Genomic DNA, 24,288 nt, shown 5'->3' with positions numbered 1-24,288 from the left:
AGCCCCTCCTCCCTCAGACCCAGGAGTCCAAACCCCAGCCCCTCCTCCCTCAGACCTAGGAGTCCAGACCCCAGCCCCTCCTCCCTCAGACCCAGTGTCCAGACCCCCAGCCCCTCCTCCCTCAGACCCAGGAGTCCAGACCCCCAGCCCTCCTCCCGCAGACCCTGGAATCCAGAACCCTAGCCCCTCCTCCCTCAGACCCAGGAGTCCAAACCCCAGCCCCTCCTCCCTAAGTTTCAGTATTCTCAGACTCCAGCCACCTCAAGCCCCAGGGCTCAGCCCAGCAGAGGGGTCTAGCTATGGGAACATGATATTTATTCGGTCTCAGACCTTGTTCTCTGACCACAACGCAAGCACCTTTGTATCTTAGACCCTCTATCCGGGAGGACTACTCTGTAACTAGGCACGCCGGGAGCGTAGGGTTTTCCCTCACTGTGGGGATGTGCAGGCCGGCAGGACTCGGTGGGGCTCACGCGAAGTTGTTGGGGAGTGTGGCAGGGGAAAGGGCCTCCAGACACTGCGGGAGGCCCCCGCGGGGCGGCGGGGGCAGCTTGGGTGGCAGCGGAGGTGTGGGTGGGGGCTGCTTGGTGGCAATGTGGGAAGGGACCCAGGCATCCAGCGCATAAAAGTAGAGGTCGTAGGGGTCTTTCGGGGCGTCCAAATGCAGAACTGTGGGAGCAAAGGGGTGAGGTCATCTCCAGGCTGACCCTCCAGGCCCCCTTCCTGGTCATCTCCAGGGGGCCTGTCCCCTTTTGTGCGGCTGACCAATCGGGAGGCCGGAGAGAGGATTCCGATTCTGCATTTGAACTGAGTTTTCAATCAAAAGGGTGGGGGTCGCTGCAGAAACCACGAGGCGTGGCGTCCGAGCTGCAGGGCGAGGCCTGCAGTGGAAGGCGGGGAGTGCAGGGCTCCTGGCGGTGCACCTGAAGGGGCAGGGGTGGGGACTGCGGGGACGGTGGGCCTGAAGCCATCTCCAACTGCATTGGGAGGGGGACTGGACATGTGTGTGAAATTGCAGACAGTTAGGGGGCTGGACGTGGCCATGGAGAAGTCAGGGTTTTCACTGACCTTGGGTGGGGGACCTGCGCTTTTTGGCTGGGCCCCCTAAAGTGCCGGAAGAGACCGGGTTTTGGAAACGTACAGGCATTCCAGGGACAGGGCGCTCACCCGGTTCATCTCCGTGGTCCGGAAGCCGGTGGTGTGCGAAGGGCCGGTGTCGAGCTGCCTGGCGGTAGAGACACCAGAGCAGCACAAAGATGCCGATCAGCAGCGCGGTCCCCGCGAAGAACAGGCAGAGGGCCCCGCCTGCTGCGCCACGTGGTCGCCCCACCAGAGTCACGCCTGGAGGGGGAAACCAGCAATCTAAGCTCCTAACCCCCTCCTCTTTTAGACCTAGGGGTCCAGGCTTCTAGCCCCTCCTCCCTCAGACCCATGAATCCCTGTTCCCAAACCTTTCTCCCTCAGACCCAGGAGTCCAGGACCCCAGCCCCTCCTCCTTCAGACTCAGGAGTTCTCCCGCCCCTCACCGGTCTTCTTCACTCGCTCCACCACGATGATCGTGTTGACTCCCTCACTTCGGCTGTGCCTCTGGGGTGCCCGCAGAGTAGCAGGGGCCAACTGATTTGGGGCCCCTGGAAGAGCAGAGGGACCTGCAATCCGGGCTGAGGGAGGAGGGGCGCTGGACCCCTTAGGGCCAGAGTTCTGGGGAGCCTTCGGCTCAACCATTCCTGGAAAATCTGAAGTGGGCAGTTTCTGGGGGTCGGGCTGGATAGCTGCAGCAGTTTCTGGTTTGGGATTCAGGGACAGCTCATGTAGGGCAGTGGCTTCATCCTTGAAAGGTGCAGGTGTTTCTGGGTAAAGACTAGTGGAGATTTGAGGGTCGGAGGTCCTGGGGACATCTGTTGCATTTTGATAGTAGGTTTTGGGGAATTCTCTTTGGGAAATTTCAGTGGGGCTGGGATTGTGGGTCACATGGGATTCTGGGTGGAGGGTTTTAGAAGGGTCAGGATGGAGGGCCTGGAGAAATTCAGAGTTTGGGGTCTCAGTGGAGTTGAGGTCATGGTTTTCTGGGGATTTGGGGTCAGGGGTCTTGGTAGGGGCAGTGTTTGGGGTCTCAGGGATTTCTGCAAAAAAGCTTTCAGTGGCATTAAGTTGGGGACTCCCTGGGGATTCTTGGTGTATAGTTTGCATAATGGCAGTGTTTGGGGTCTCGGGAAATTCTGGGCCTGAAGTTTTGGAGGAGATACGTTTTGGGGTCTCAAGGGATCCTGGGTGTGGAATTTCAGTTGGATCGGGTGTAGGGGTCTCAGAAGACTCTGGGTGTGTCATTTTAGAGAGATTAGTTTTTGGGATGTCCAGAGATTCTGTTATTGAGGTTGCGAGTGAGTCAGCTTTGGGGGTCTCAGGAGACTCTGGGTGTGGGGTTTCTTGGAGGTCAGGGCTGGGGGTCTCGCTGAAGTCAAGTGGGGAGGTTTCAAGGGAAACTATATGAGGTGGTTTGGAAGGCTCAGGGTAAGCAGTCCCAGGGAATTCTGGGTTAAGGCGATCTCGTGTGGAATTTTCAGAAGTGCGAGGGAAGGCCTCAGAGGGGTGGGCCACGTCTGGAAACCCAGAGCCCAAAGGAGGGGCTGAGGGAGCGGCCTTGGACCTCAGCCTGGCGAGGAGGAAGATGAGGAAAAGGATCCGGCTGAGTGATTCCATAGCTCTGGGAGATACCTACAGCTGCGGAGGGGAAGCCGGAAGGAAGGGGTTAAGGCCGAAGGCTCCCCGAGCCCCGCCCACTCCGAGGCCACGCCCAAAACCCTGCAGGTGGACCGCGTGGGTCCGGGGCCCAGCTGGGCGCCAGGGATGTGAGAATAACCTAATCGCAAGTCCCTGCAGGCTGTGGGGCGGTGGCCGCGGTAGCCAAGGGAGACTGAGGCTTGGGGCTTCTTGGGAGTCGTAGTTAATTTCCTTATTTGTTTCACCGAGGGGTCCTGGAAAAAATTGGGAAAGAACGACACCTCTCCAGGTCTCCAGGTCTCCTCGACTTCGACTTTGAAGGGTGACAGGCCTTGGAGGGGACATGGAATCATCTTCCTGAGGGCTCCCGGGACACCTTGACTCAACAGTTGTTTACGCTACTGGAGGCTCGTAACGGCTGGGTGCTGGACTCTCGGATTTGAGGGAGGAGGGAGACGTTTGGACCACGGGCAAGAAAGTTGCTGGGGGTTCAGACTCCTGGGTCTCGCAGGGTGAGGGGGCTGAGGTTCCTAGCTCCTGGTTCTTTAGGGAGGAGAAGGCTGGAAGTTCAGATGCCTAGAATTTTGAGGGAGCAAGGTTTGAGGGCTGGATTACAGGGGTGAAAGGACATAAGAGGCCTTGGACTCCTGGTTCCTGAGTTAGAAAGGAATTGGGAGCTCTGAGTCCTTTAGAAATAGGGTCTGTGGGTCTGGGCTCTGCAGAGTTGAAGAAGACAGCCGTGGGGCAGGACTCTCAAGTCTGTTGTTGAGGATGGAGCTAGGATTTCAGCATCTCTGGGGCTAGTCTGGGCAGAGATGCTTAGATCTGTGTTCAGGTGGAGGTAGAGGCAACAGACACCTCGATGGGACAGGCTTACTGGAGGTCCTGGGGTCTCTTACCTGCCCTGGTGTCCAAGGTAACAGCAGATGAGCAGAGCTGGATGCAGAGAACAGTGAATGTTGCAGAATGGCTCTGTGTGGGGCGGTGGGAGGCAGGGTCTCAGGGGCACACAGGTGATGCACCTGACCCCCTCCCAGGGGATCCTGGGAGCCTAGCAACACACTTAGACTCTTAAAGAGACAGAAGTAAAGGACATCGTCTCTGGGGTGGGTAAGGGAGTTAGAAACTGGGATGCTGTAGTGGAGATGTGGCCCATCAAACTGTGTGTTTGAAACCAGTGGTCCTGGCCCTCTACCCTCTCCTACCTGGAAACCTAGTGGTCTCATTCCCTGGTACCTTCCTATTTCAAATCCCCTAACTTTCATCCCCCAGCTCCCTCCTCCCAGATCCAGAAGTCCAGGCCTCTAGCTCCTTCCTTCCTCAGATCCAGGAATCCAAGTCCCCAGCTTTCTTCTTCCCCAGAACCTGGGACTCTGGGTCCCTGTCGCATCCACTCTTAGACTCAGGAGTCCAAGCATCTGCCACCACCCTCCTAGGAAATTAAGAGCCCAAGTTCCCATATCCCAAATAGCTGCTGCTCTGTAGGACTTCCAAGTTTTGCCCATCTCCTCCTCACTGTGTATAGAGGTCCCTCTTTTCTCTCTCTCTCTTTTTTTTTTTTTTTTGAGATAGAATCTTGCTCTGTCACCCAGGCTGGAGTGTAGTGGTGCCACCTCGGCTCACTGCAACTTCTGCCTCCTGGGTTCAAGCAATTCTAACGCCTCAACCTCCCGAGTAGCTGGAATTACAGGTGCCCACCACTGCATCTAGCATAATTTTTGTATTTTTGTAGAGATGGGGTTTCGCCATGTTGCCCAGGCTGGTCTCGAACTCCTGACCTCAAGTCATCTGCCCACCTCGGTCTTCGGAAAGTGCTGGGATTACAGGTGTGAGCCCCCGTGCCTGACTGAGGCCCCTCGTAAGAGTCAGTGTGAGGAAGACTGGGCTTTAATCTTTACAGCACCCCAAACTCCTCCCAGATAAGGGCTTAGACGCATCCTTAGGGCAGCTCAGGAGCCCCTTCTCTTCCCCTCTTCACACTCTCTCGGGGCCTTTTCTGATGTTTGCCTGTCACTTTTCCTGTCCTCGAACCCCTGCCACACATATCCTTTGCCATCTCTTGCCTTTTCCTCCTCCCTGTCTCGCCCTCGATCTTTCTGGTTCTCTCCCTGCTGGATTTATCTCTGGGCAGCTCTGTCCAGCCTAGGATGTCCTTCCATTTCCGTCTGTCTTTTTGAGAGCCTTTTCTTTCATTCCTCCATCTCCATCTGACTGTTTGTCTCCGTCTCCTTCCCTCTCTGTTCTTGCTTTCTTCCTTTTTATTTCTTTTTGTGTCATTCCCTTTCTTACTCTCTATTTCCTCCTTGGCCACTCTGTCTTTGTCCTTCTCTTTGTGTCTCTGTTTCTCTGACGGTCCTTCCGCCAGTCTCTATTTTTATCCTTCTGACACACCCCCTGTGTCCACCTCTCTGTCTGTCTGTCTCTCCCCCTCCCTCGTCTCAGGTCCAGCTTCTGGTCCCAATTAGTTGGTGGCGGCCAAGGCAGCGGCAGGTCCCCCACCCCCGGCTCCTCATTACCGCTGGCGGCTCCTAATGAGCCTGGGGAGGGGTGACCCCGCGCCCCCGGCCCCCCGGCCTGCGTCACTGCTCGGCGCGGGGGCTGCGGAGGCGATATAAGGGGGCTGCCAGCGCCGCTGCCCGAGCCCACTGCGCGGTAGGGGGCCGTGCGTGAAGCGGAGGGTGGGTGCGTGGTGGGGCCCGGGGTTCTGGGCCGGGATGCCGCCCCGCTGAGCCCCTTTCTGGTTCTTCACAGGTGATGGAGGCCCGCCAGGTGTCCACGAGCCCTCGGGTTCGGCGGCTGCTGCTGCTCCTGCTGCTGCTGGTGCCCTGGGGCGTCCGCACTGTCTCGGGAGTCGCCCTGCCCCCCGCAGGGGTCCTCAGGTAGGTGCCAGGCCCAGGACTCCCAGGGAAGGCTGGGGACTTGGAGAAGTGGGAAGAGAACCAAAGAGAAAGGCGGAGGAAGACCCAGAAAGGGGGACAGAAACCCAAAGAGAGGGCGACCAAGACCCAGCGAGAAAAAGAGCCTAGGAGTGGGGGAACACCGGAGGGGGGTTTGGTGGTGGTAATGGTGCGGGAAATGGACAGGGAATCAGCAAGAGAAAGAGACACAGAAAGACAGATCCTGAGAAAGGCGTAGAGAGGCTCGAAAGGAGTAGATGCAGAAAGGGATTCATCTTTTGAGTAACCTTTATTGGGTTCTTGGTGCGCTCCTGGCCATGCGCGGAGCGCTGGGGGCGGACAGGTGCGTCAGACTGGCTCTCGGTACCCAGGGAGTTTCGAACCTGGTGAGTAGAGGGACAGAGACCCACACAGAGAACGAGAGAGACGGGGGGAGCCAGACCGAGCCACTCCACGGACGGGGCAGTAACAGGGCTTCGAGTTAGACCGCGGGGAGGACAGGCGGCGGCGAGCGCGGGTCTGGACGCGTGGTCGTCGCGTCTCTCCACAGCCTCCGCACCCCAGGACGGGCCTGGGTGGATCCCACCACCCCCCGGCCGCGGAGGAGCTTGGCGCTGGCGGACGACGCGGCCTTCCGGGAGCGCGCGCGGTTGCTGGCCGCCCTCGAGCGCCGCCACTGGCTGAACTCGTACATGCACAAGCTGCTGGTGCTGGACGCGCCCTGAGCGCGCCGCCGGTCCCCGCCTTAATAAAGACCCTGCCGTGCGCTCTGGACTACGACTCTTTCCTGTTCGACCTGCATGTGTGTTGGGTTGGGGGGCGGGGCGGGAAAGGGGGGATAGAAAAGAGACAGGACTCTGTGTCGGCCCCTCTGGCATCTCTCCCTTCAGTCCCCACTCTATTTTCTTTCCCCAATTCGGTTTCTCTGCCTCGGTCTTTCTCTGTCCAGGCAACTGGCTTCTTTCCTATTTCTGGATATTTGCTTCCCTACCGCCCCCCGCCCCCAGCTCTGTTGTCTCCTTTCACTCTGGGCCCCGGTCCCTCCCTCCCCCCATCTCTGCCCCCTTTTCTCTGGTTCTCTGTAATCTCCAAGGTCTCTGCCCCCTCTGTCTCTGCCCCCTTATCTGGGTCTCTTTCCTCTCTGGGTGTGTGTCCTCGTCTCTTTGAGTCCTTGTAGGAATCTCCCCTAACGCCCTCTTAGCTTCCTAGTCTTCTGCCTCCTCTCTCTATTCTCTTTCTGCCTCTGAAACTCTTCCTTCCCTTCTCCATTACTTTCTTTTTTCCTTTTTCCTCTGCCCGACTCCTTCCTATCTTCCTTTTTTTTTTTCCCCCCTCCTTTGGGTTTCTGTCTCTCCACCGGCTCTCATCTTTGAATTTCGCGGTTCCTCCCTCCCATCACTTCCACACTTCTCCCCAGGCACAGTGGAAAAAAGATTGCGGGGCTCTGGTGTGAGGCAGCCCTGACATCCAAACCCAGGGTCCTCCAAATCTAGCTGCGGCCTCGTATTGAGAACGTCTTCTTGACGTCAGTCTCTGTGCTTCCTGCTCTTCATCTGTTACGAGGATCCAATAAGATATACTTAATGAGAACAGCGCCCGTCACATAGCGAAACGCCTTTGTTTGAAAAGGGTTTCCTCCTCTCACAGCAGCCTCCAGCAATTTTCTCAGGGTTTTCTGACTTCAGGCGTCTTTCTCGGGAGACCACTGGGGCGCCAGGCTGGGGCAGGAGGAGAGGAGAGAGGAGCAGACGTCAGGCTCCAAAAAGGACAGAGGAAGGGCGGGGAGATACCTGGGCCGCAGGTGAAGCGAGAAAACAGCCAATCAAAATCTGCATCTCTCCCAGGAGTTTCAGCTTGCCCTTCAGCTCCGCCCCTCAATGGTAACCATGGCAACCCGGTGGTTCGCAGAGGGCTAGATCACCGTGCCTGGGGCGCCGCTCGTGCGGACCGCGCTCTGATTGGTCTAAAGAGGGTGGAGCTTGGGGACGTCCGCTGCGCGGGAAGCTGGGCCGCCGCGTGTGGTTGGCAAGGTCTCCCAAAATTTGCATTTTCGGGAGGCGGACCGAGCCCTAATTGGTCCTTGGGCTGTGGGGGCGGGACTGTTTCCTCTGTCATTCAGATACCGAATAACAAATGAAAAACTGCATTCCTCAAAACCCTCTGGAGTTGGCCTAATTTTACAAATAAGACCGAGAGTCAGGAGGAATTTTCCTAAGTTGTTAGAGCTACCGAGAGACAAAAGGATAAATGGAACCCAGATACGTGTAATTTCAAAAGCCTAGACTTTTCCGCTACTCTCATGGATAAATGGAATTAAAACATTAATGAGCAGTTGCTATATACCAGGTACTCTTCTAAGTGCTGTATTTGTATTAGCTTTTTTAACTTCTCAACAACCCTATGAAGAGCCTCCTCCTGTTTCCCCGAAGGCCTGGTAGCTGGGTACTGGCCTGGTCTCTTCCCATACTCTATTTTCTCCCCATCCCTTTCCGAACACTTGAGGTTTTTGCCCAAAATGGTGTCTGGAACCTCCTCCCTCCGCAAATTCAGCAGTCCCCACACTTTCTGCCACCGCCCACAGGTGACAACACCCAGACCCCCTTCTCCAGCCTGGGAGCTCAGGGCTTAGGACACCAGCCTCTAAATGAACCGAGTCTTTCACTGAACCCACTCCTTATCATGGGTTTCCTATCTTGGGAAGGGTTCCACTGTCTACTAGTCACTGGGCCACGTCCCAGGGGCTGTCCTTGCCCTGCCCCTTTCGCCATCCTTTACAGCTCGTCAGTCTGCAGCCAGATCAATCCCGCCCAGTCCTGCCTCTGCTCTTCCCTCCTCTCCACCCGCATGCCCTGCCTCAGGCCTCCTCCTTCTCTCCCACCTGGACCACAGCCCTAGACTCCTCCCCACCTGCTGAGCTCCATTTTCATTCCCTTCATTCATCTCCTCTACAGGCCCTGAATGCTCCACTTCCCACCCAGAGCTCTGCCTTCCCCTGCTCACAGCCCTTTCATGGGCACTGGGGAATAAAGTTCAAGCCGGTGTTCAAACCCCTTCATGGGCTCTTGCCTACCTCTCTTATTTCCCACCACTCTGTGGCCTCCAATCCTTCCCCGGCTGCAAATCTTTTTTATTTTTATTTTATTTTTTATTTTATTTTATTTTTTTTCTGAGACGGAGTTTTGGTCTTGTTACCCAGGCTGGAGTGCAATGGCGCGATCTCGGCTCACCGCAACCTCTGCCTCCTGGGTTCAAGCAATTCTCCTGCCTCAGCCTCCCGAGTAGCTGGGACTACAGGCACGTGCCACCATGACCAGCTAATTTTTGTATTTTTAGTAGAGACGGGGTTTCACCATGTTGACCAGGATGGTCTCGATCTCTTGACCTCGTGATCCACCCACCTCGGCCTCCCAAAGTGCTGGGATTATAGGCGTGAGCCACCGTGCCCGGCCTATTTTTATTTTTAAACCAGCAACAGGATGCTGGCCATGGCTTTCCACGCACACTGGTCTCTTTTCCACCTCTATGACACCCTCCCTGGGCCCCTGCTGACTAAAACGCAAACCTTACTCATCTTTCCATTTTTTTCTTGAGATCAGAGTTTCGTTCTTGTTGCCCAGGCTGGAGTGCAATGGTGCAACCTCCGCCTCCCAGTTCAAGCAATTCTCCTGCCTCAGCCACCCGAGTAGCTGGGACTACAGGCATGTGCCACCACACCCAGCTAATTTTTGTATTTTTAGTAGAGATGGGGTTTCACCGTGTTGACCAGGATGGTCTCGATCTCTTGACTTTGTGATCCACTCGCCTCAGCTTCCCAAAGTGCTGGGATTATAGGTGTGAGACACCGTGCCCGGCCTCCTTTTTGTGAGATGAAATTTCCCTTTTGTTGCCCAACGTGGAGTGCAATGGTGCAATCTTGGCTCACTGCAACCTGTGCCTCCCAGGTTCAAGTGATTCTCCTGCCTCGGCCTCTAGAGTAGCTGGGATTACAGGTGCCTGCCACCACTCACCTAATTTTTTATATTTTTAGTACAGACAGGGTTTCAACAAGTTAGCCAGACTGGTCTGGAACTCCTGACCTCAGGTGATCCACCTGCCTTGGCCTCCCAAAGTGCTGGGATTACAGGCGTGAGCCACCGCGCCTGGTCCTGGAAGATTGTTCTTTTTTTTTGTTTGTTTTTTAAGACGGGTTTTCACCATGTTGGTCAGGCTGGTCTTGAATTCCTGACCTCAGGTGATCCGCCCGCCTTGACCTCCAAAGTGCTTGGATTATAGGCATGAGCCACCACGCCCGGCCCAGGAAGATTGTTCTTTACTGACTTAGGATGCAGTTAGGACTGGGTCAACCTAGGCTCCGACCCATGGGGTGGTGGCAGGACAGTCAGGATCCTGCTGGGGGAAGGCAAGGCAGAGGTGTAGAGAAGGTAGGAAGCAGAAAGAGATCAGGGAGAAGAGGTATCCTAAAGCCCCTTCAAAGTAGCCTGGTGATGTGCCACTCAGCAGCTGCACACTGGTGGTGTGTAGGTGGCTCCCAAAGTGCTTTGTTAGGTCCACGGCCTGCAGTGTGGTTTTTTTTTTTTTTGAGTCTTGCTCTGTTGCCAGGTTGGAGTGCAGTGGTGCGATCTTGGCTCACTGCAACGTCCGCCTCCCTGGTTCAAGTGATTCTCCTGCCTCAGCCTCACAAGTAGCTGGGATAACAGGCACATACCACCACGTCTGGCTAATTTTTGTATTTTTAGTGGGGATGGGGTTTTACCATGCTGGCCAGGATGTGAAGTTTCAATCTCTTGACCTTGTGATTTACACACCTCAGCCTCCCAAAGTGCTGGGATTACAGGCGTGAGCCACGGTGCCCGGCTGGCCTGCAGTGTCTTTCTGTGTGAATGAGGAGTGTGGCAAGGCCCTATATCTGCCTTCCCCACATGCACCCTTACTAGCACACAGGTTCTGCATGGCTGCAAGGCAGTTGGTCCCCCAAGAGGTTCTTGGCCTCCCAGGTCTCCCAGCCTGGCTTACAGTTGAGGGTGGTCACACCAAACAGTCTGACTGGCGAGACAGACACAAGTCTGCTGGTGGCTCTGGGCAGGCAACTGCTTCTCTTTCATTATGGTTATGATTTGAATCTACCCACTGCACACTGAGGGTACTGCCTCTCTTTATAAAAAGGAAGGGACGAGTTTCCGTCTCCCTGCAGATGTGATGTGGGAAGCTACAACTGCCAACTCCTGAGCTTGAGAGAGGGGATGGGAGAATCACTCTGGCCCTGACCCCGAGGCAGCTGAGACTTCGCTGTGTGCCCACAGCTGCCCTTGCCAGGCATGTTTTGTGAGGGAATAATCCTTAGTGCTTAATCCGTTACTGAGGAAGTTTTGCTTTGATTAAGAAATGTCAACATTAAAAAACTAGGAGACTTCACATAAACCCAATCCAGGGATGTGGATCCCCCTGTACAGTACGTGGGGTAAGCCCGTGCAACACTGGCCTAACGAAGGGATCCGAGTGGAGAGTGCCAGGGGATTTATTGAACTAGACACTGTTCTGAGGGGCAAGCAGGGCCTCTCACACTGGAGGGGGCTGGAGGTAGCAGAGCTGGAGGTGGGGCAAGGTGGGAGGTGGGGACTGGCCCAGCAGCAGGACAGAGAGCAGCAGCAGCAGGCCCAGGACTGGAGCTGGGATCAGCGGATACCGTGTGACCCTGGTGGGGAGGTGGGAGAGTGCTTAGGGCAGGGCCCGGGCAGCCCCTGGTCTTCCCAATGTCAGAACACCTCGTTCCTTCTGGAGGTGCCTGGGGGCACACCTGAGTCGCTGTCGGGGCAGGAAGAGCTGGCCCCAGGGCCTCCTCCTGACTGGGACCAGCTTCTTCATCACAGGGACCAGGGCTTGCCGGAGATCCTGCTGGGCAGGGCTGCTGGGGGAAAGGAGAGAATCAACACTGGTTTTTCCTTGTCCCCAATTTCCCTCCCAGACACTGTGGGTCCTATTACCTCCTCGGAGGGCTTTCTGCGATGTCTCCAGAGTAAGAGTCTCCTAGAGGGATGGGGAGATCAGCCTGGAAGGACAAAGAGATGCATTTGAGGCACTGAGTTCTGGACTGAGAGGCTCTCAGGTCAGCCCACTGGACACAGTGACCACACAGAAGGTGGTGGAACTCAGGAGTTGAGTGAGCTTCTCTGAGACACGCTGCCAGGTTGGGTTCCCAGTTCTGCCAGCTTCTGGCTGAGGGTCCTTGGTGTGTTACCACACCTCTCTGTGCCTCTCTTTCCCCATCTGCTAGCCAGGGATGTCCCCACCTCATAGGAATAACATGGAGACTAAATGAAGGAATATAGAAAAAAAAAGGCAGGCAGTGACTTGGACAGTGCCTGGTACATAGTGAGTGCTCAGTGTCTGCGTGAGCTACTCAATATCATCACCTCCATTTTCCATCGGATTCTGGAAGTACTTAAGCTCTCTGCGGGCAGAGACCGCATCTTCTACAGGTGCCCACCCCTGTGCTGGCCCTCATGCAGAATCCTATTTTCACGCCTATGCCAGAATCCGAAGGTGCTTTACTAATTAAAAACAGGCCATCATAGGCTGGGTGTGGTGGCTCACACCTGTAATCCCAACACTTTGGGAGGCCAACGCGGGCAGATCACAAGGGAAGGAGATTGAGACCATCCTGGCCAACATGGTGAAACCCTTTCTCTACCAAAAATACAAAAATTAGCTGGGTGTGTGGCGCGTGCCTGTAATCCCGGCTACTCGGGAGGCCGAGATGGGAGAATCACTTGAACCAGGGAGGCAGAGGTTGCAGTGAGCCAAGATGGTGCCACTGCACTCCAGCTTGGTGACAGAGCGCGATTTTGTCTCAAAAAAACAAACAAAAAAACCCCATGCTATTATAAATGGTATAAATTTATTTTTCTCATTGCTCATTGTTGCTACACTGAAATATGATTGATTTTTTATTTTGACCTTTAACCCAGCAACCATGCTGAATTCACTGATTAATTCCAATTATCTGAAGATTCAAAGATTAAAGCCCCAGCTGTTTCTCCAGGGGTCAGGCCCAACCCACTGTACCGCCTCATCCCTCGTGTCTCCCTGCAAGGGCCTCCCCTTATAGGTCTTTGGCCTTCCCACCCCAATGCCTTTCTGACACAGATGAGGATGATGATGTCAGCAAATAAAAACAGAACACCAATCATGATCAATATCTTCACCTCCAACACCTGTTGTGCTAGGCAGGCATGCAGGCCCTTTACAACGTGGTCCTCAACCCTCATCCCAACCCTGGGAGCTAGGAAGAGATTATCCCCATGTGAGCTATGAGGAAGTTGAGGTGGAGCCCCAGTCTCTGGGGCAAGGGAGTGTAGTATATTGAGAGGAGGTGGACTTCGGGGCCAGAATGCTGGGAGCTGAGCATCCTGGAGGCAGCCGTCTTGGCGGATTTGGACCCTGAAGAGCCCCAAGGTCCCTGGCAGTGCCTGACCTACAACAGGCAGACACCAGTCCAGCTCCTGCATTCCTCAGCTCAGAACTGAGGGCTCCTCACCTCTCCTCACCAAATTAATTTCCCCTTCCTTGCCTGAGAATCGAAATCCTAACCTCCACCGGGCACAGCTGCTCTGAGAAGCAGAGGAGCCGGCCTGTGTGGCTGCAGGCAGGGTAGCTGCGGGCATTGTGCCCCCAGGGAATTCTGAGGCTGGCTGGGGAGGGCCAGCCCAACCTCCTCCAAGTGTGGGCGAATGTGCGTGTGCATTTATGCAATCCGTGGGTGTAGCCACGTCTATGAGGCCTGCCGTGTGGCGACTGCGGCCCTGTGTGTGGCTGGGGGAGTCCCCTGGGAGCAGCCTGGCCGCCCACCAGCCTCCAAGCCTCCCCCAACCTCACCATCGTTCTCTCTCATTAGCTACAGCAAGGGCCTTGTTATCTCTTGGCCAAATGATTTTTCTCTCTGCTCCTGAGGAGTTGGGGTCTGAGGCTGGGGCTTGGGAAGAGTTGAAACAACTGAGCCTCTGCGGGCTTGGAGTGGATGGGGACGGGGGAGGGGTGCTGGGGACTGCCTACCGTGACCTGGCTCTCTGCAGCCTCCTCTTCCTCTCTTCTCGTTAACCTGAGGACCAACAAAGTCACTGCTGGCATCGTCCTCTTCTCCCTAGTTCTCTTTGCCTGCTACAGGCTGGAAGGGAAGCCTTGGAGCAGGGGTCTTAGCACAGGCCAGGCAGCATGGAAGGGCCTCAGGGGTGTCCTGCATATGTATTTTTCAGGAGAATTTTCACCAAATTATTGAAAGGGTCTTTGAATGCCAGAAGAATAAGGGGGCCTCTTCATCTCAGATTTGCTTTCTCAGCCACTACTTCCCCAGCTGATCCCCCAGCTGGGAACTGAGGCTTCCGGCTCTCTCACTCTCCAAAATACCAGAGATTTAGGCCTCTTTGAGACCCCAGAGCATGTTTAGAAACCCCCTTCCTATCTAGTAGGTTGAGCCATTTTTCCATGACTCTCATTGGGTGTTCTCGGAGGACTGGGACTCCAACTCAGACCTTCCCACACACAGAATCCAACTGTTGGAGCTCTTCCCCATCCCAGATCCTCTGAGGTGTGTAAGCCCCTCTTCCAGAAGGACAGGAAGAGCCCTGAGGGGGCAGCATGCCACTCATTCATTCATTCAATCACATCTTCCAGTAGACCCTGGGCCTGTAGGCCAGGAGATGAGTCACACCTGGCTCTGCCCTCCGAGTCTCCAGTCTAGGAGGAGATCTAGCTCCTGACCCTGCCTCCAGGGAAGACTCCTAGGGAGGCCCCTCCTAGGATCACAGCTGCCTGAGTCCCTGCCATCCACACCACCAGCCACTGCCTTCATTGGGGTCCAGGGATCCAGCCCTATAGTTGCCACCACTACCAGCTTCAGCCCCAAACCCTCAGAGATGCCCTCAGGAACACAGCTGTGCTACCACGTAATAAGGGATCTAGTGCTCTTAGGCCCCGGCCTCTGCCCCAGTCAGACAAACACTGTCTGACCCCTGAAACTTCTACTTGGGATCCAGCCCCTCTCAAGGTCGAAATCCTCACTGCTGGCTACCTTTAGGGGCCATTGTATTCAGCGCCTTCCTCACTCCCAGCTTTCCAATCTGTGGCTCAAACTGCCCCTGCCCTCCGGAAACTCGCATGGTACCTCTCCCCACCCCTTCCACTGCTGCTCGGCCCCTTTCCCCTCCTTTCTCTGGTGACGCAAAGGGAGGTCATAGCTCCAGAGCTCCCATCCCGCCCAATCTCAGCTCCTCCCAGACAAGTCCAATTAGAGGCCTTGGCAGGCAGCCTCATTAGGAGCCGCAGCTGGGAGCCTGAAAGGGGGAGGGGAGAGGGAAGCACCACAGGAAACCAGAGGCCCCAAGGCCAGGATTCTGGAGGAGGGTGGGCCCAGACATCTAGTGCTTTCTCCATCGTCACAGGCCTGGACACAGCCTCCTAACAATCATATCCCAATCACAGGGCTGGGACCTCACAACATACGACCTAATGCTCACATGTGCCGCACTTCGAAGTACCTGAGCTGGGATTTGAATCCATGCTGATTCCAGAGACCCTCCTCACCCTTGAGATCTCCCAGGTGACTGAGAGCTCTCCAAGGAGGTTCCCTGGAGCATCGGGAGAGGTGTGTTCAGTTAGAGAATGATTGTGTGACTGAGCTGTCCCTTCTGCCTGACAATTGTGTCTTCTTGTCTAAGAGTCTCCTGTACTAACGCCACTCCCACAGGGCTCCATTCAGGCATGGTGGCCTCCCTAGGAGCCCTCCCCCGAGGCAGGATCAGGAGCCAGATCTCCTCCTAGTCCCAGGACTCGCTGAGGGCAGGGCCAGGTCTCATCTCCTAGCCTACCAGCCCAGGGTCTGCTCCTGGAAGATGTGAATGAACGAGTGCCATGCAGACGTCCTCAGGGCTAATCTAGTCCTACTGTAAACATCCTGAGGCAGATGGATGGCTCAGCTCCTTACCACATGGATGGCTCCTTCCTTCCTTCTCCAGGGTGTGCTGGCTCTCCCTGGAAGTTTCTCTGTGGAAACAAAAAGGTTAGTTCTCTGATTCTTCTCACTCAAAGTCTCAACCCTAACAATGCCCACTGTCTCCCCCTGGTCCCAGACCCCACAAGCAAAAGGTCTTCTGGGCTGCAACCTGTGCACAAATTCACCACCTTCTACAACCTGCCCTGCTCTCATGCTCCCTTACATGAGGATGACCCTATTATCTCCCTAAGAGCAGAGGCCAGAAACCAAAGGGTTGTTCTTGATGTCACCAGGCCCCCTTCTCCTGCGGGACCCAGGAGTCCTGGTCACCTAAACCTCCTGGATGTTCTACAGATCTCGTACACTTACCTGGGCCCCAAAGGATCTCAGCATTTCCCTGCCCAACCGCCTTTTCCTCCCAGCATCCCAGACTTGGGCTGGGTCCATGTGCTCCCACTCAGGACCCAAGAACCTCTTGTTTTCTCCAGAGAAATATCAGCATTGCCCTTGACCTCAACAACCAACTTGACATTGTTTTCCTCTTTTCTTTTCTTTTTTTTCTCAAGATAGAGATTCACTTTTGTTGCCCAGGCTGGAGTGCAGTGGTGCGATCTCAGCTCACTGTAACCTCCGTCTCCCAGAGTCAGGCAATTCTCCTGCCTCAGCCTCCCAAGTAGCTGGCATTACAGGTGTGCGCCACGACGCCCGGCTGATTTTTGCATTTTTAGTAGAGACAGGGTTTCACCATGTTGGTCAGGCTGGTCTCCAACCCCTAACTTCAGGTGATCCACCTACCTCGGTCTCCCAGGCCTGTTTCTTGCTCCTGGACTTTAAAGCTTTTCCTGTGCTCACCTGTCCGCCAGCTGGGGCTTCAGATAGAAACTCAGCTTCCTCACTGGTTTCATCGATGACTTCTTCCCATTGCCACACTCCACACAGAGGGCTGGAGAGATCAGCAGTTGCCACTTCCTGTTTCTGGGATGGAAGTTGTTTCTGAGTTCAGGGAGAGCCACATTAAGGCAGAAGACAAGGTCGGAGACAGAAACGGGTTTAGGTGTGTGGCTGAATACAGGATGAGCGGTGGAAGAGGGCTGGTGTGGGGATTGGGGTGGGGAATGGGCAGAAGCAGGGACAGGGGAGGGTTTGGTGCCAGGACAAAGAACTGGGTTAGAGATGAAGTTAAGGAGTGAGATGGTCATGGAGGGAAATGAGTCACAGCTGGATCAGACTGGAGTCTGGCACAGGCCTGGGGCTGGCAGTGCGTTTGGGGTTGGGATCTGAGAGACTCAGAAAAACTAAGGTTGCCATGGGGGCCTCGGGCAGCAATGTGGGTTAGGGCTGGGTTGATGTGAGGATCAGAGTGGGGAGATGTTTGGAGCCTTGGTGGCCTGCAGCGTATTCCAGGGGTGTTAGGCTCACCTGCTGAACGGCCTCGATCTCCAAGCCCAGCGATCGGGGCAGCAGCTTGGTCCAGCCCAATGTTGTCACCTGGGCCCCTTCAGGTAGCCTGGCCACACAGTCAGAAGGGAGGAAGGCTGCCTCTGTGCCTGCTTGCCACTCATCAGTCAGTGTATGCTGGGCTCCCTTCCCTGCCCACCTTGGGGCTGGAGGCCAGGGCATCCCTGCCTTAGGCTCCTCTCCTGCCTCTTCCCACCCCCTGAGGTTCTACTCACTCATCTGGCCCCTCATGGGTCTGACTCAGCTGCTCCTCCAGGCGTGAGATCTCCAGCCTCAGTTCCTGCAAAGGAGGAAGTGGGGTACACATGGCTCTCCATTTTTCCCATCCTCCCACCCAACCTGGGCTCCTCTTCCAGGGTTCTTTCCACTTTCCTGCCTACTTTGGGCTCCCTAGACACATACTGCCTAGGGACAAGGGGAAGAAAGCAATGACAGAACATTAGGAAGCCAAAGAGAGACAGAGAGCAACAGGAACCCAGAAGCACAGCCAAGAAAATTGAGAGAAGGAAGGCAGAGGCAGAGATGCATGAAAAAATAAGAGACATAGAAGGAAACAGACTCACAGAAAGGCAAGAGAAACACAAGTCTAAGATATTTGTAAAGACCAGAGCCAAACAGAGAAGAGTTGCCCAGGGAGACAGACAGCCTATACTCGGAGGCAGAGACGGGAACCCACACGAGGCTGGCAGAGACATGTAAAGATAAGGAGGGGAGACGCAGTGAGAATACACCCACTGAGAATGAAAGTCAATGGAAGAAACAGAGAAAACGTGAAAAAATACAGAAACAGAGGTGGAGACATACAGTAAGCCATACACAGTCATATAGTAAGGATGGAAGAAGATGTGGCCACCGACAGAAAGGCACGAGGAAAGGCAGCAAGTCCCAGAGCTGTCAAAAGAGAAGTGGTGAGGGCAGCTAGGTTACCTGTGTTGTCACTCTGTATTCTTCCAAGGTCTGGGCCAGGCTCTCCACATGGCGTGTACGCTGGGAAAGCCGAAAGCCAAACGAGACTGGGCCCAGTTCCCCAAAGACACTGGGGCTGGTGGTGGTGGTTGGTGGGGGGCTGGCTGGGGGTTAAGGGACAGGGTGAGCTTGAGGGAAGAGCTAGGGCCTGAGGGAGAGCACCGGGCAGAAGGGCTTCTAAATCCCTGAGGGGTCACACTTGGGACCTGGGGAAGCCCTCCAATCTCTCAGGGCTGCACATCTAGTGATCAGACCCAAGCAGGACTTCCCTTTTTAGACCAGGGGCAGGTTTAGAAATGGCAGGTGCACATGGAAGGCAAATCTCTTTCCCTCCCCAGTCCCCTCACCTCAGAGAGGATGGTGTCTCGTTGGCAAATGAGATGTTCACATTCACAGAGCTGCCGCTGCCAAGAGAGGAGCCCATCCATTTGTTCAGCCTCCCAGGACTCTCCTTGGTCCTGCCCTCCCTCTGGCCCAATCTGCTCTCCTGCACCCCATCTATTCAACCTCCTGAGATATCCCAGGACTTCAGGGGTTTCAGGGATGCCTGGGTGGTCCTGGGAGCCTGACAGCTTGATGGAAGACGCTGCTCTCATCAGACTGTAGTCACTAGGACCAGAAATGGGAAAAATGGCCCTGGGGTGGTGGAAAGTTGTCAGGCACTAGGAAGGAGTGGCACCTTCAAAGTGTCCTTCTCCATGGCAAGCTCCTGACTTCTCCTCTTCACTCCATCCCGCTCGGCAAGCAGCTTCCTGTTCTACGAGAAGGAAAGGCTAGTCATATTCACTTCAGCAAATGGTGATGTTAAAATTAACAGCAGACATTTGCTAAACACTTGATATGCACCAGACCTTATGCTAAGCACTTCCTATGTTTTAACCCATTTAATTCCTCCAACCATTCTGGTGGGACCTCAGCTTTAATTTTTCTGAGGGTGGCTCCCCCATCTATAAAAACGGAGCTAGGCTGGGCGCAGTGGTTCATGCCTGTAATCTCAGCACTTTGGGAGGCCAAAGCAGGCAGATCATGAGGTCAGGAGTTCGAGACCAGCCTAGCTAACATGGACAAACCCCTATCTCTACCAAAAATACTAAAATTAGCTGAGCGTGGTGGCACACGCCTGTAATCCCAGCTACTCAGGAGGCTGAGGCGGGAGAATTGCTTGAACCTGGAAGACAGAGGTTGGAGTGAGCCGAGATTGAGCCACTGCACTCCAGTCTGTGCAACAGAGCGAGACTCCGTCTCAGGGGAAAAAAGAACAGGAGCTAAAAAAGGACCTACTTTATGGGATTGCTGTGAGGATTTGATAGGTTAATAACTGCTAACACTTACTGAGCACTTTGCATGTGTTGACTCATTTCTTATCCCCCATTTAAAGTCAAAAGAACAATATAGGAAGCCTGTTATCCACATTATCTATCACCTAGCTTCAGTAATAATATGGATTTTCTCAGTTTTGTTTAAACTGAGATGTTTCTCCTCCAGATGTTTTAAGTAGATTACTTTAAAGCAAATCTCGGGGTGTGGGAAAGGATAAAAAAAAAAAAAGCAAATCGTAGGCATCCTATTAGTTCACCTGTAGCTACTCCAGCATTTATCTCCTATTTGAAGACTTATTTCCTTTAGCAAAACTACAACACTGCTATCATACTTAACAAAATTAACAGTAATTCCTTAGTGTCATCTCATACTACAAAGTTTGTGCTCCTTTTTCTTTTTGAGACGGAGTTTCACTCTTGTCACCCAGGCTAGAGTGCAATGAGGCAATCTCGGCTTACTGCAACCTCTGCCCCCTGGGTTCAAGCAATTCTCCCACCTCAGCTTCCCAAGTAGCTGGGATTACAAGCATGCACCACCACGCTCAGCTAATTTTAATTTTCAGTAGAGATGGGTTTTCGCCACATTGGCCAGGCTGGTTTCAAACATCTGATCTCAGGTAATCTGCCCTTCTTGGCCTTCCAAAGTGCTGGGATTACAGGTGTAAGCCACCGCGCCTGGCTTTTGCTCTTTTTTAATTTCAGTTGTCTCACAGAGATTTCTTTACATTTACTTTAACTGAGGGTCCAAACAAGGTCCACCATTGCTTTTGGTTGAAGAATTTCATTTCTTTTAATCTGACAGTAGTTTCTCCCCCCTACACCCAGTCCTGGTACTCTTCAGGCCTTCATTCTGTGGAAGAAACCAGGTCATTTGTCCTGTAGGACTGGTGCATCCAGGTGAGACTGACTGCGCTCGTTTCCCGTGGTTACGTTCACCACTTTCCTCTACAGTTATTTCTTATAAACTGGTCGGCAGATCCAGGGCCTTGTCCAGACTCTTGTTCAGTTTTTTGGCAAGAAGATTAGGTGGTGCTGTACATATCAAATTGTGACATTCAGGAGTAATGCCATGTCTGGTTGCTCTATCAATAGTATAATCATTTCCAGTTTTACAGAGGAGTAGAGGCTAAGAGACTTGGCAAGGTCACATGGTAAAGGGACTCAAACTTAAATCTGTGATTCCAATTCCTGTGTTTATAATCCTCAGACTTTCACCTGAGCCAGACACACCCCTGGGTGAGAATGGGGATACAAAGGGACCTAGCTTCTTTCTTGGCCACATGGAGCTCACAGACTAGAGGTGGAAATGGATGCAGAAGTTGGTGACAATGCACGAGGCGGGTTCTGATGAGGCCTAGGGCCTGGGCATCATGGGAGCACTAACAAACAGGCTTCCTGAGGAGGCGATGCTGAGTCTTCAAGGCTGAGAACTGTTAGCTGGGAAAACAATGGGCTGGAGAGGGCAGCCCTTGCCAGCCATGAAATGGGACCTGTGCATAAAATGGCCCAGATTCCAGTCTAAAGTTTAGGGGCACCAAAAACCTGTCAAGTTGCACAGAGTTTCAAGGCGAGATGGTCACTGGGAAAATGCACTTGGGGCACGGAGACAGTCCAGAGTTCCTTCACTACATCCCTCCTCTTGGCACTCCAGGGGATATACCAAGGCCAGCCTCTCCCTCTTTCCAGCTAGCTCCAAGTCCTCCAACAGCTGATCTCCCTCTCGGTCTCAGCGGGCCTGGGCTGCTGGGTGAAGGGCAGAGGAAGGACAGGAAAGGAGTGCTGTGTCAACATCTGTCCACCTGGTAGGGATTTGCAGGCCAGATCCTGGGCCACTCGGCAGGGAACCTGGTTACTCAGCTGCTCCTGCCTCCTTCTGCAGTAACCTGAGCCAGCTCTGTAGGTTCTCAATAGGAAGGCTGCCTGGATTGTCAGTGTCTCAGTGTCTTGTTACTCCAGCATTATTCTACTGTAACTTGAGAACTCAATCTATAGATGCTCTGTAGGCAGTTGTGTGGAGGGGAAAGGCAGAGGGGAGGGAACCAAGAATAGCTTGTTTATCGAGGGCCGAGGGTTTCCCAGGTGCTGCTCAAGGCACTCGACCTGGCAGCAGGCCTTCCTGGCGGGGAGGAGGCAGAGATGAGACTGCTGGTTGCTATTTACTCTGCTTATTCCTTCTGCTTTTGTCCAGGGATCTACTCTGTATGTCTGAGGGCAGATGGGCCTCATCCTCAGCCCTGGAAGTGAGTCAAGGTGGAAATCTTGGCATATTCAGGAAGCTGAGCTGGTTAGCTAACCCAGCAGCCATTCTCACCCCTTCTCACTTGTTCACCTCCCATTCTAGAGGCTGAAAAAGTTCTCCTGGCCTCCCTTGCAGCTGGGGGTGTTATGTGATCCAGTTCTGGCCAGTGAGATGTACGAGAGCTGCTGGGGATGGGGTGAGGCGCTTCTGATGAAGAGAGAGCCATGAGAGGCATTTCCCGGCTCCCCTCTGCACCATGTTTTCCTACTTTGAGAATGTGAGGTTGGGAGCTATTGCAGTCATCTGCAATCATGAGGCCACAGGCAGCCAGGGAGCCACCAAACCACCCAGAGACCACTTTCTTCCCAGAAACCACCTGCTTCTAAACCTCTGGTTAAGGAAATGAGTGTCCTGCACAATGAAGCCATCATTTCTTTGGTGTTCTCTTCCCTGGAGCTGAAAGTGTTCTGGACCTGTCAGTGGCCATATTACACATGCAGTCTGGTTATAATGGTTGAATGCCAATGAACTGTAAGACAGAAAGTTCTGCCAAGGGGCTTTAGGGAAGGTTTTTTCTTTTTTTTTTTTGAGACAGTCTGGATCTGTTGCCCAGGCTAGAGTGCAGTGGCGCAATCTCAAGCGATTATCCTGCATCAGCCTCCTGAGTAGCTGGGAGTACAGACGCTCACCACTGTGCCCAGCTAATTTTTATATTTTTAGTAAAGGTGGGGTTTTACCATGTTGGCCAACCTAGTCTTGAACTCCCGACCTCAAAAGATCCACCCATCTCAGCCTCCCAAAGTACTGGGATTATATGTGTGAGCCACCGCGCCTGGTCTTTCATTCTTTTACTATTTTTTTTTTTATTTTGTAGATGGGCTCTCACTATGTTGTCTAGGTTGGTCTCAAACTCCTAGCCTAGGCAATCTTGCTTTGGCTTACCAAAGTGTTGGGGTTACAGTTGTGAGCCACCATGCCCAGCCACAAGTTTTTCATTCTTAAAAAAGAGATGTTCTGAAAAAAAAAAAAAAAAAAGAGATGTTCTGAAAGAAACTGTCGGCTGGGCACTGTGGCTCACGCCTGTAATCCTAGCACTTTGGGAGGCAGAGGTGGGTGGATCACCTGAGGTCAGGAGTTTAAGACCAGCCTGGCCATTACGGTGAAACCCCATCTTTAAAAAAAGAAACTGTCGCATCCTGTCTGCACTCCATGCCTCACAGTGCACAACCATCCTGCTGTGAGATTCCCATTGCCCCAAGGGGGTGATTTTTCATGGAAGAGCCAGAAAATAGAAAAACTTTGGATTTCAGTGTAAAAACACACTACACATGTAGGACAAAGATTTTTGGGTGGAATACGTGATCTGCCTGGACTAGGCAGAGATCCTTACAGCTGGGGGAGGAACGTAGGACAGTCAGAGAAGGGAACAGGCTGAAAATGAGCCCGGAGTTTTCCCCTAACCCAGGGTTAGCTGTGAGGGGTGGACGGAATGGATGGAGAACCACAGAGCACTGGGAAATCTTGGAATCTGGGAGGCTTTGCGTGTCCTTCCCAGTGCACTCTCAGAATCATCACAGTGTGAGAATAGGAGAGATGCTATTTTCTTGTGAAAGCAAAGAGTCCTCACTGGTGGGTCCTCTCCAGATATCTGCCACCCCAGCCTTGTGCCCTCCGGTCTGTCAAGGCCTAGGTGGGCTTTGGGACCCGTCAGGAAAATGAGTGAGGGACAGGGGCTTTCCTAACAGCTCAGGGAGAGCAGAGTAGTCTTTCTTCTGCCTCTTGTTCCCCAGAGGAGCCACATCTCCCCACCATGAGCACCCACCCCGACCTGGAGAAATGAGGCAGGGGCTTTGGGCAGTGACCCCAGCCTGTTCCCTTTCACAGAAAAGCAGCTAAACCACCTCCATGGCCCTGAAAGGGTGTGGAAGTGGTGGAGTGAGAATTCCAGCCCAGATAAGGGATCACCTCCAGAGGCTGAAGAGGATAGTATGTCCAGAGATCCAAAGGCAATGAGGGCCTCGCAGTGGATGCCAGCATACAGCGGTGACAAAGGCTCGGACAAAAACCATCAGTCTCATGAACAGCAGAGAGGACAAACACTCAGTGAGGACCAGTGGCCTCCTAGAGCACTGGGCTCCTGCAACAATATCCTGCAACTTAGATACCACCTTGAGGTGGGGGGTGGTGACAGGTTTCATCATCAATTGATGAGTTTGTTTCAATCTAAAAAAAACTAAGTGGGCCCAAAATGAACTAAGATTACGTTTTTCTGTCTCAGATGGAATGGGGCTTGAATTAAATGTGAAGCTGAACTGGGTTTCTTCATTGTTTGCTAGTCCCTTAGTGGAATGCTGTCAATCCCCAAAACAAGCCTACTGAACAGACATCTGTCTTCCCAGTTCTTAGAAAGTAAAAGTAGGCTGGGTGCAGTGGCTCACGCCTGTAATCCCAGTACTTTGGGAGGCTGAGGTCAGGAGTTCAAGACCAGTCTGACCAACACAGAGAAACGCCGTCTTTACTTAAAAAAAAAACAAAACAAAATTAGCTGGATGTGGTGGCACATGCCTATAATCCCAGCTACTCGGGAAGCTGAGGCAGGAAAGCTGCCTCCCGAGAGGTGGAGGTTGCAGTGAGCTGAGACTGCACCATGGCACTCCAGCCTGGGCAACAAGGGATAAACTCCTTCTCAAAAAAAAAAAAAAA

The 24,288-nt window shown here is 53.6% G+C and overlaps 3 protein-coding genes across 6 annotated transcripts in view; 1 reads left to right on the top strand and 2 right to left on the bottom strand.

The window, feature by feature from the left end:
* Positions 1-301: 301 nt before the first annotated feature.
* Positions 302-3,722, bottom strand: GFY (golgi associated olfactory signaling regulator). 2 transcript variants are annotated; one of them, XM_017500559.2, is made up of 5 exons: positions 3,621-3,696; positions 2,861-2,975; positions 1,527-2,721; positions 1,168-1,341; positions 302-669 (listed from the first exon to the last, which is right to left on the bottom strand). In XM_017500559.2, exons 3-5 carry the CDS (start codon positions 2,698-2,700, stop codon positions 470-472), a joined length of 1,548 nt encoding a protein of 515 aa, XP_017356048.1. In that variant the 5' UTR covers positions 2,701-2,721; positions 2,861-2,975; positions 3,621-3,696; the 3' UTR covers positions 302-469. The 2 variants fall into 2 exon arrangements, with proteins under 2 accessions (XP_017356048.1, XP_017356049.1); XM_017500560.2 differs by lacking the exon at positions 2,861-2,975 and having other exon boundaries at positions 3,621-3,722.
* Positions 3,723-5,029: 1,307 nt separating this feature from the next.
* Positions 5,030-6,392, top strand: PTH2 (parathyroid hormone 2). Its single transcript, XM_017500558.2, has 3 exons — positions 5,030-5,373; positions 5,473-5,600; positions 6,169-6,392. Exons 2-3 carry the CDS (start codon positions 5,476-5,478, stop codon positions 6,341-6,343), a joined length of 300 nt encoding a protein of 99 aa, XP_017356047.1. The 5' UTR covers positions 5,030-5,373; positions 5,473-5,475; the 3' UTR covers positions 6,344-6,392.
* A 4,296-nt stretch (positions 6,393-10,688) lies between these two features.
* The window catches only part of KASH5 (KASH domain containing 5), a 27,882-nt gene continuing 14,282 nt past the window's right edge, over positions 10,689-24,288 (bottom strand). Inside the window, exons 10-20 of one of the 3 annotated variants that reach the window (XM_017500557.2) lie at positions 18,707-18,784; positions 18,375-18,431; positions 17,989-18,048; positions 17,277-17,341; positions 17,023-17,110; positions 16,456-16,578; positions 15,595-15,653; positions 13,668-13,713; positions 11,600-11,664; positions 11,413-11,520; positions 10,689-11,310 (exon numbers count right to left, since the gene is read on the bottom strand). In XM_017500557.2, the coding sequence (XP_017356046.1) occupies positions 11,175-11,310; positions 11,413-11,520; positions 11,600-11,664; positions 13,668-13,713; positions 15,595-15,653; positions 16,456-16,578; positions 17,023-17,110; positions 17,277-17,341; positions 17,989-18,048; positions 18,375-18,431; positions 18,707-18,784 (885 nt within the window). In that variant the 3' untranslated portion in view covers positions 10,689-11,174. Of the gene's footprint in view, positions 11,311-11,412; positions 11,524-11,599; positions 11,665-13,667; positions 13,714-15,594; positions 15,654-16,455; positions 16,597-17,022; positions 17,111-17,276; positions 17,342-17,865; positions 17,953-17,988; positions 18,049-18,374; positions 18,432-18,706; positions 18,785-24,288 lie in introns of all 3 variants that reach the window. The other 2 variants (XM_037728494.1, XM_037728495.1) reach the window with 2 other exon arrangements.

Source organism: Cebus imitator, unplaced genomic scaffold, assembly GCF_001604975.1.
Source record: "Cebus imitator isolate Cc_AM_T3 unplaced genomic scaffold, Cebus_imitator-1.0 Scaffold266, whole genome shotgun sequence".
In the NCBI taxonomy this organism is placed as follows: domain Eukaryota; kingdom Metazoa; phylum Chordata; class Mammalia; order Primates; family Cebidae; genus Cebus; species Cebus imitator.
Note: the sequence above shows the minus strand (reverse complement) of the source record. Positions and strands in the feature narration are given on the sequence as shown.

What these genes read in the sequence shown, in the direction of transcription:
- GFY (XM_017500560.2), bottom strand. Translation starts at nt 2,700, where the DNA reads ATGGAATCACTCAGCCGGATCCTTTTCCTCATCTTCCTCCTCGCCAGG. An exon ending in GGAGCGAGTGAAGAAGACCG is followed by an intron (nt 1,342 to 1,526) that starts GTGAGGGGCGGG and finishes TTCCCCCTCCAG; the next exon opens with GCGTGACTCTGGTGGGGCGA. An exon ending in GGACCACGGAGATGAACCGG is followed by an intron (nt 670 to 1,167) that starts GTGAGCGCCCTG and finishes TTGCTCCCACAG; the next exon opens with TTCTGCATTTGGACGCCCCG.
- PTH2 (XM_017500558.2), top strand. Translation starts at nt 5,476, where the DNA reads ATGGAGGCCCGCCAGGTGTCCACGAGCCCTCGGGTTCGGCGGCTGCTG. An exon ending in CCCCCCGCAGGGGTCCTCAG is followed by an intron (nt 5,601 to 6,168) that starts GTAGGTGCCAGG and finishes GTCTCTCCACAG; the next exon opens with CCTCCGCACCCCAGGACGGG.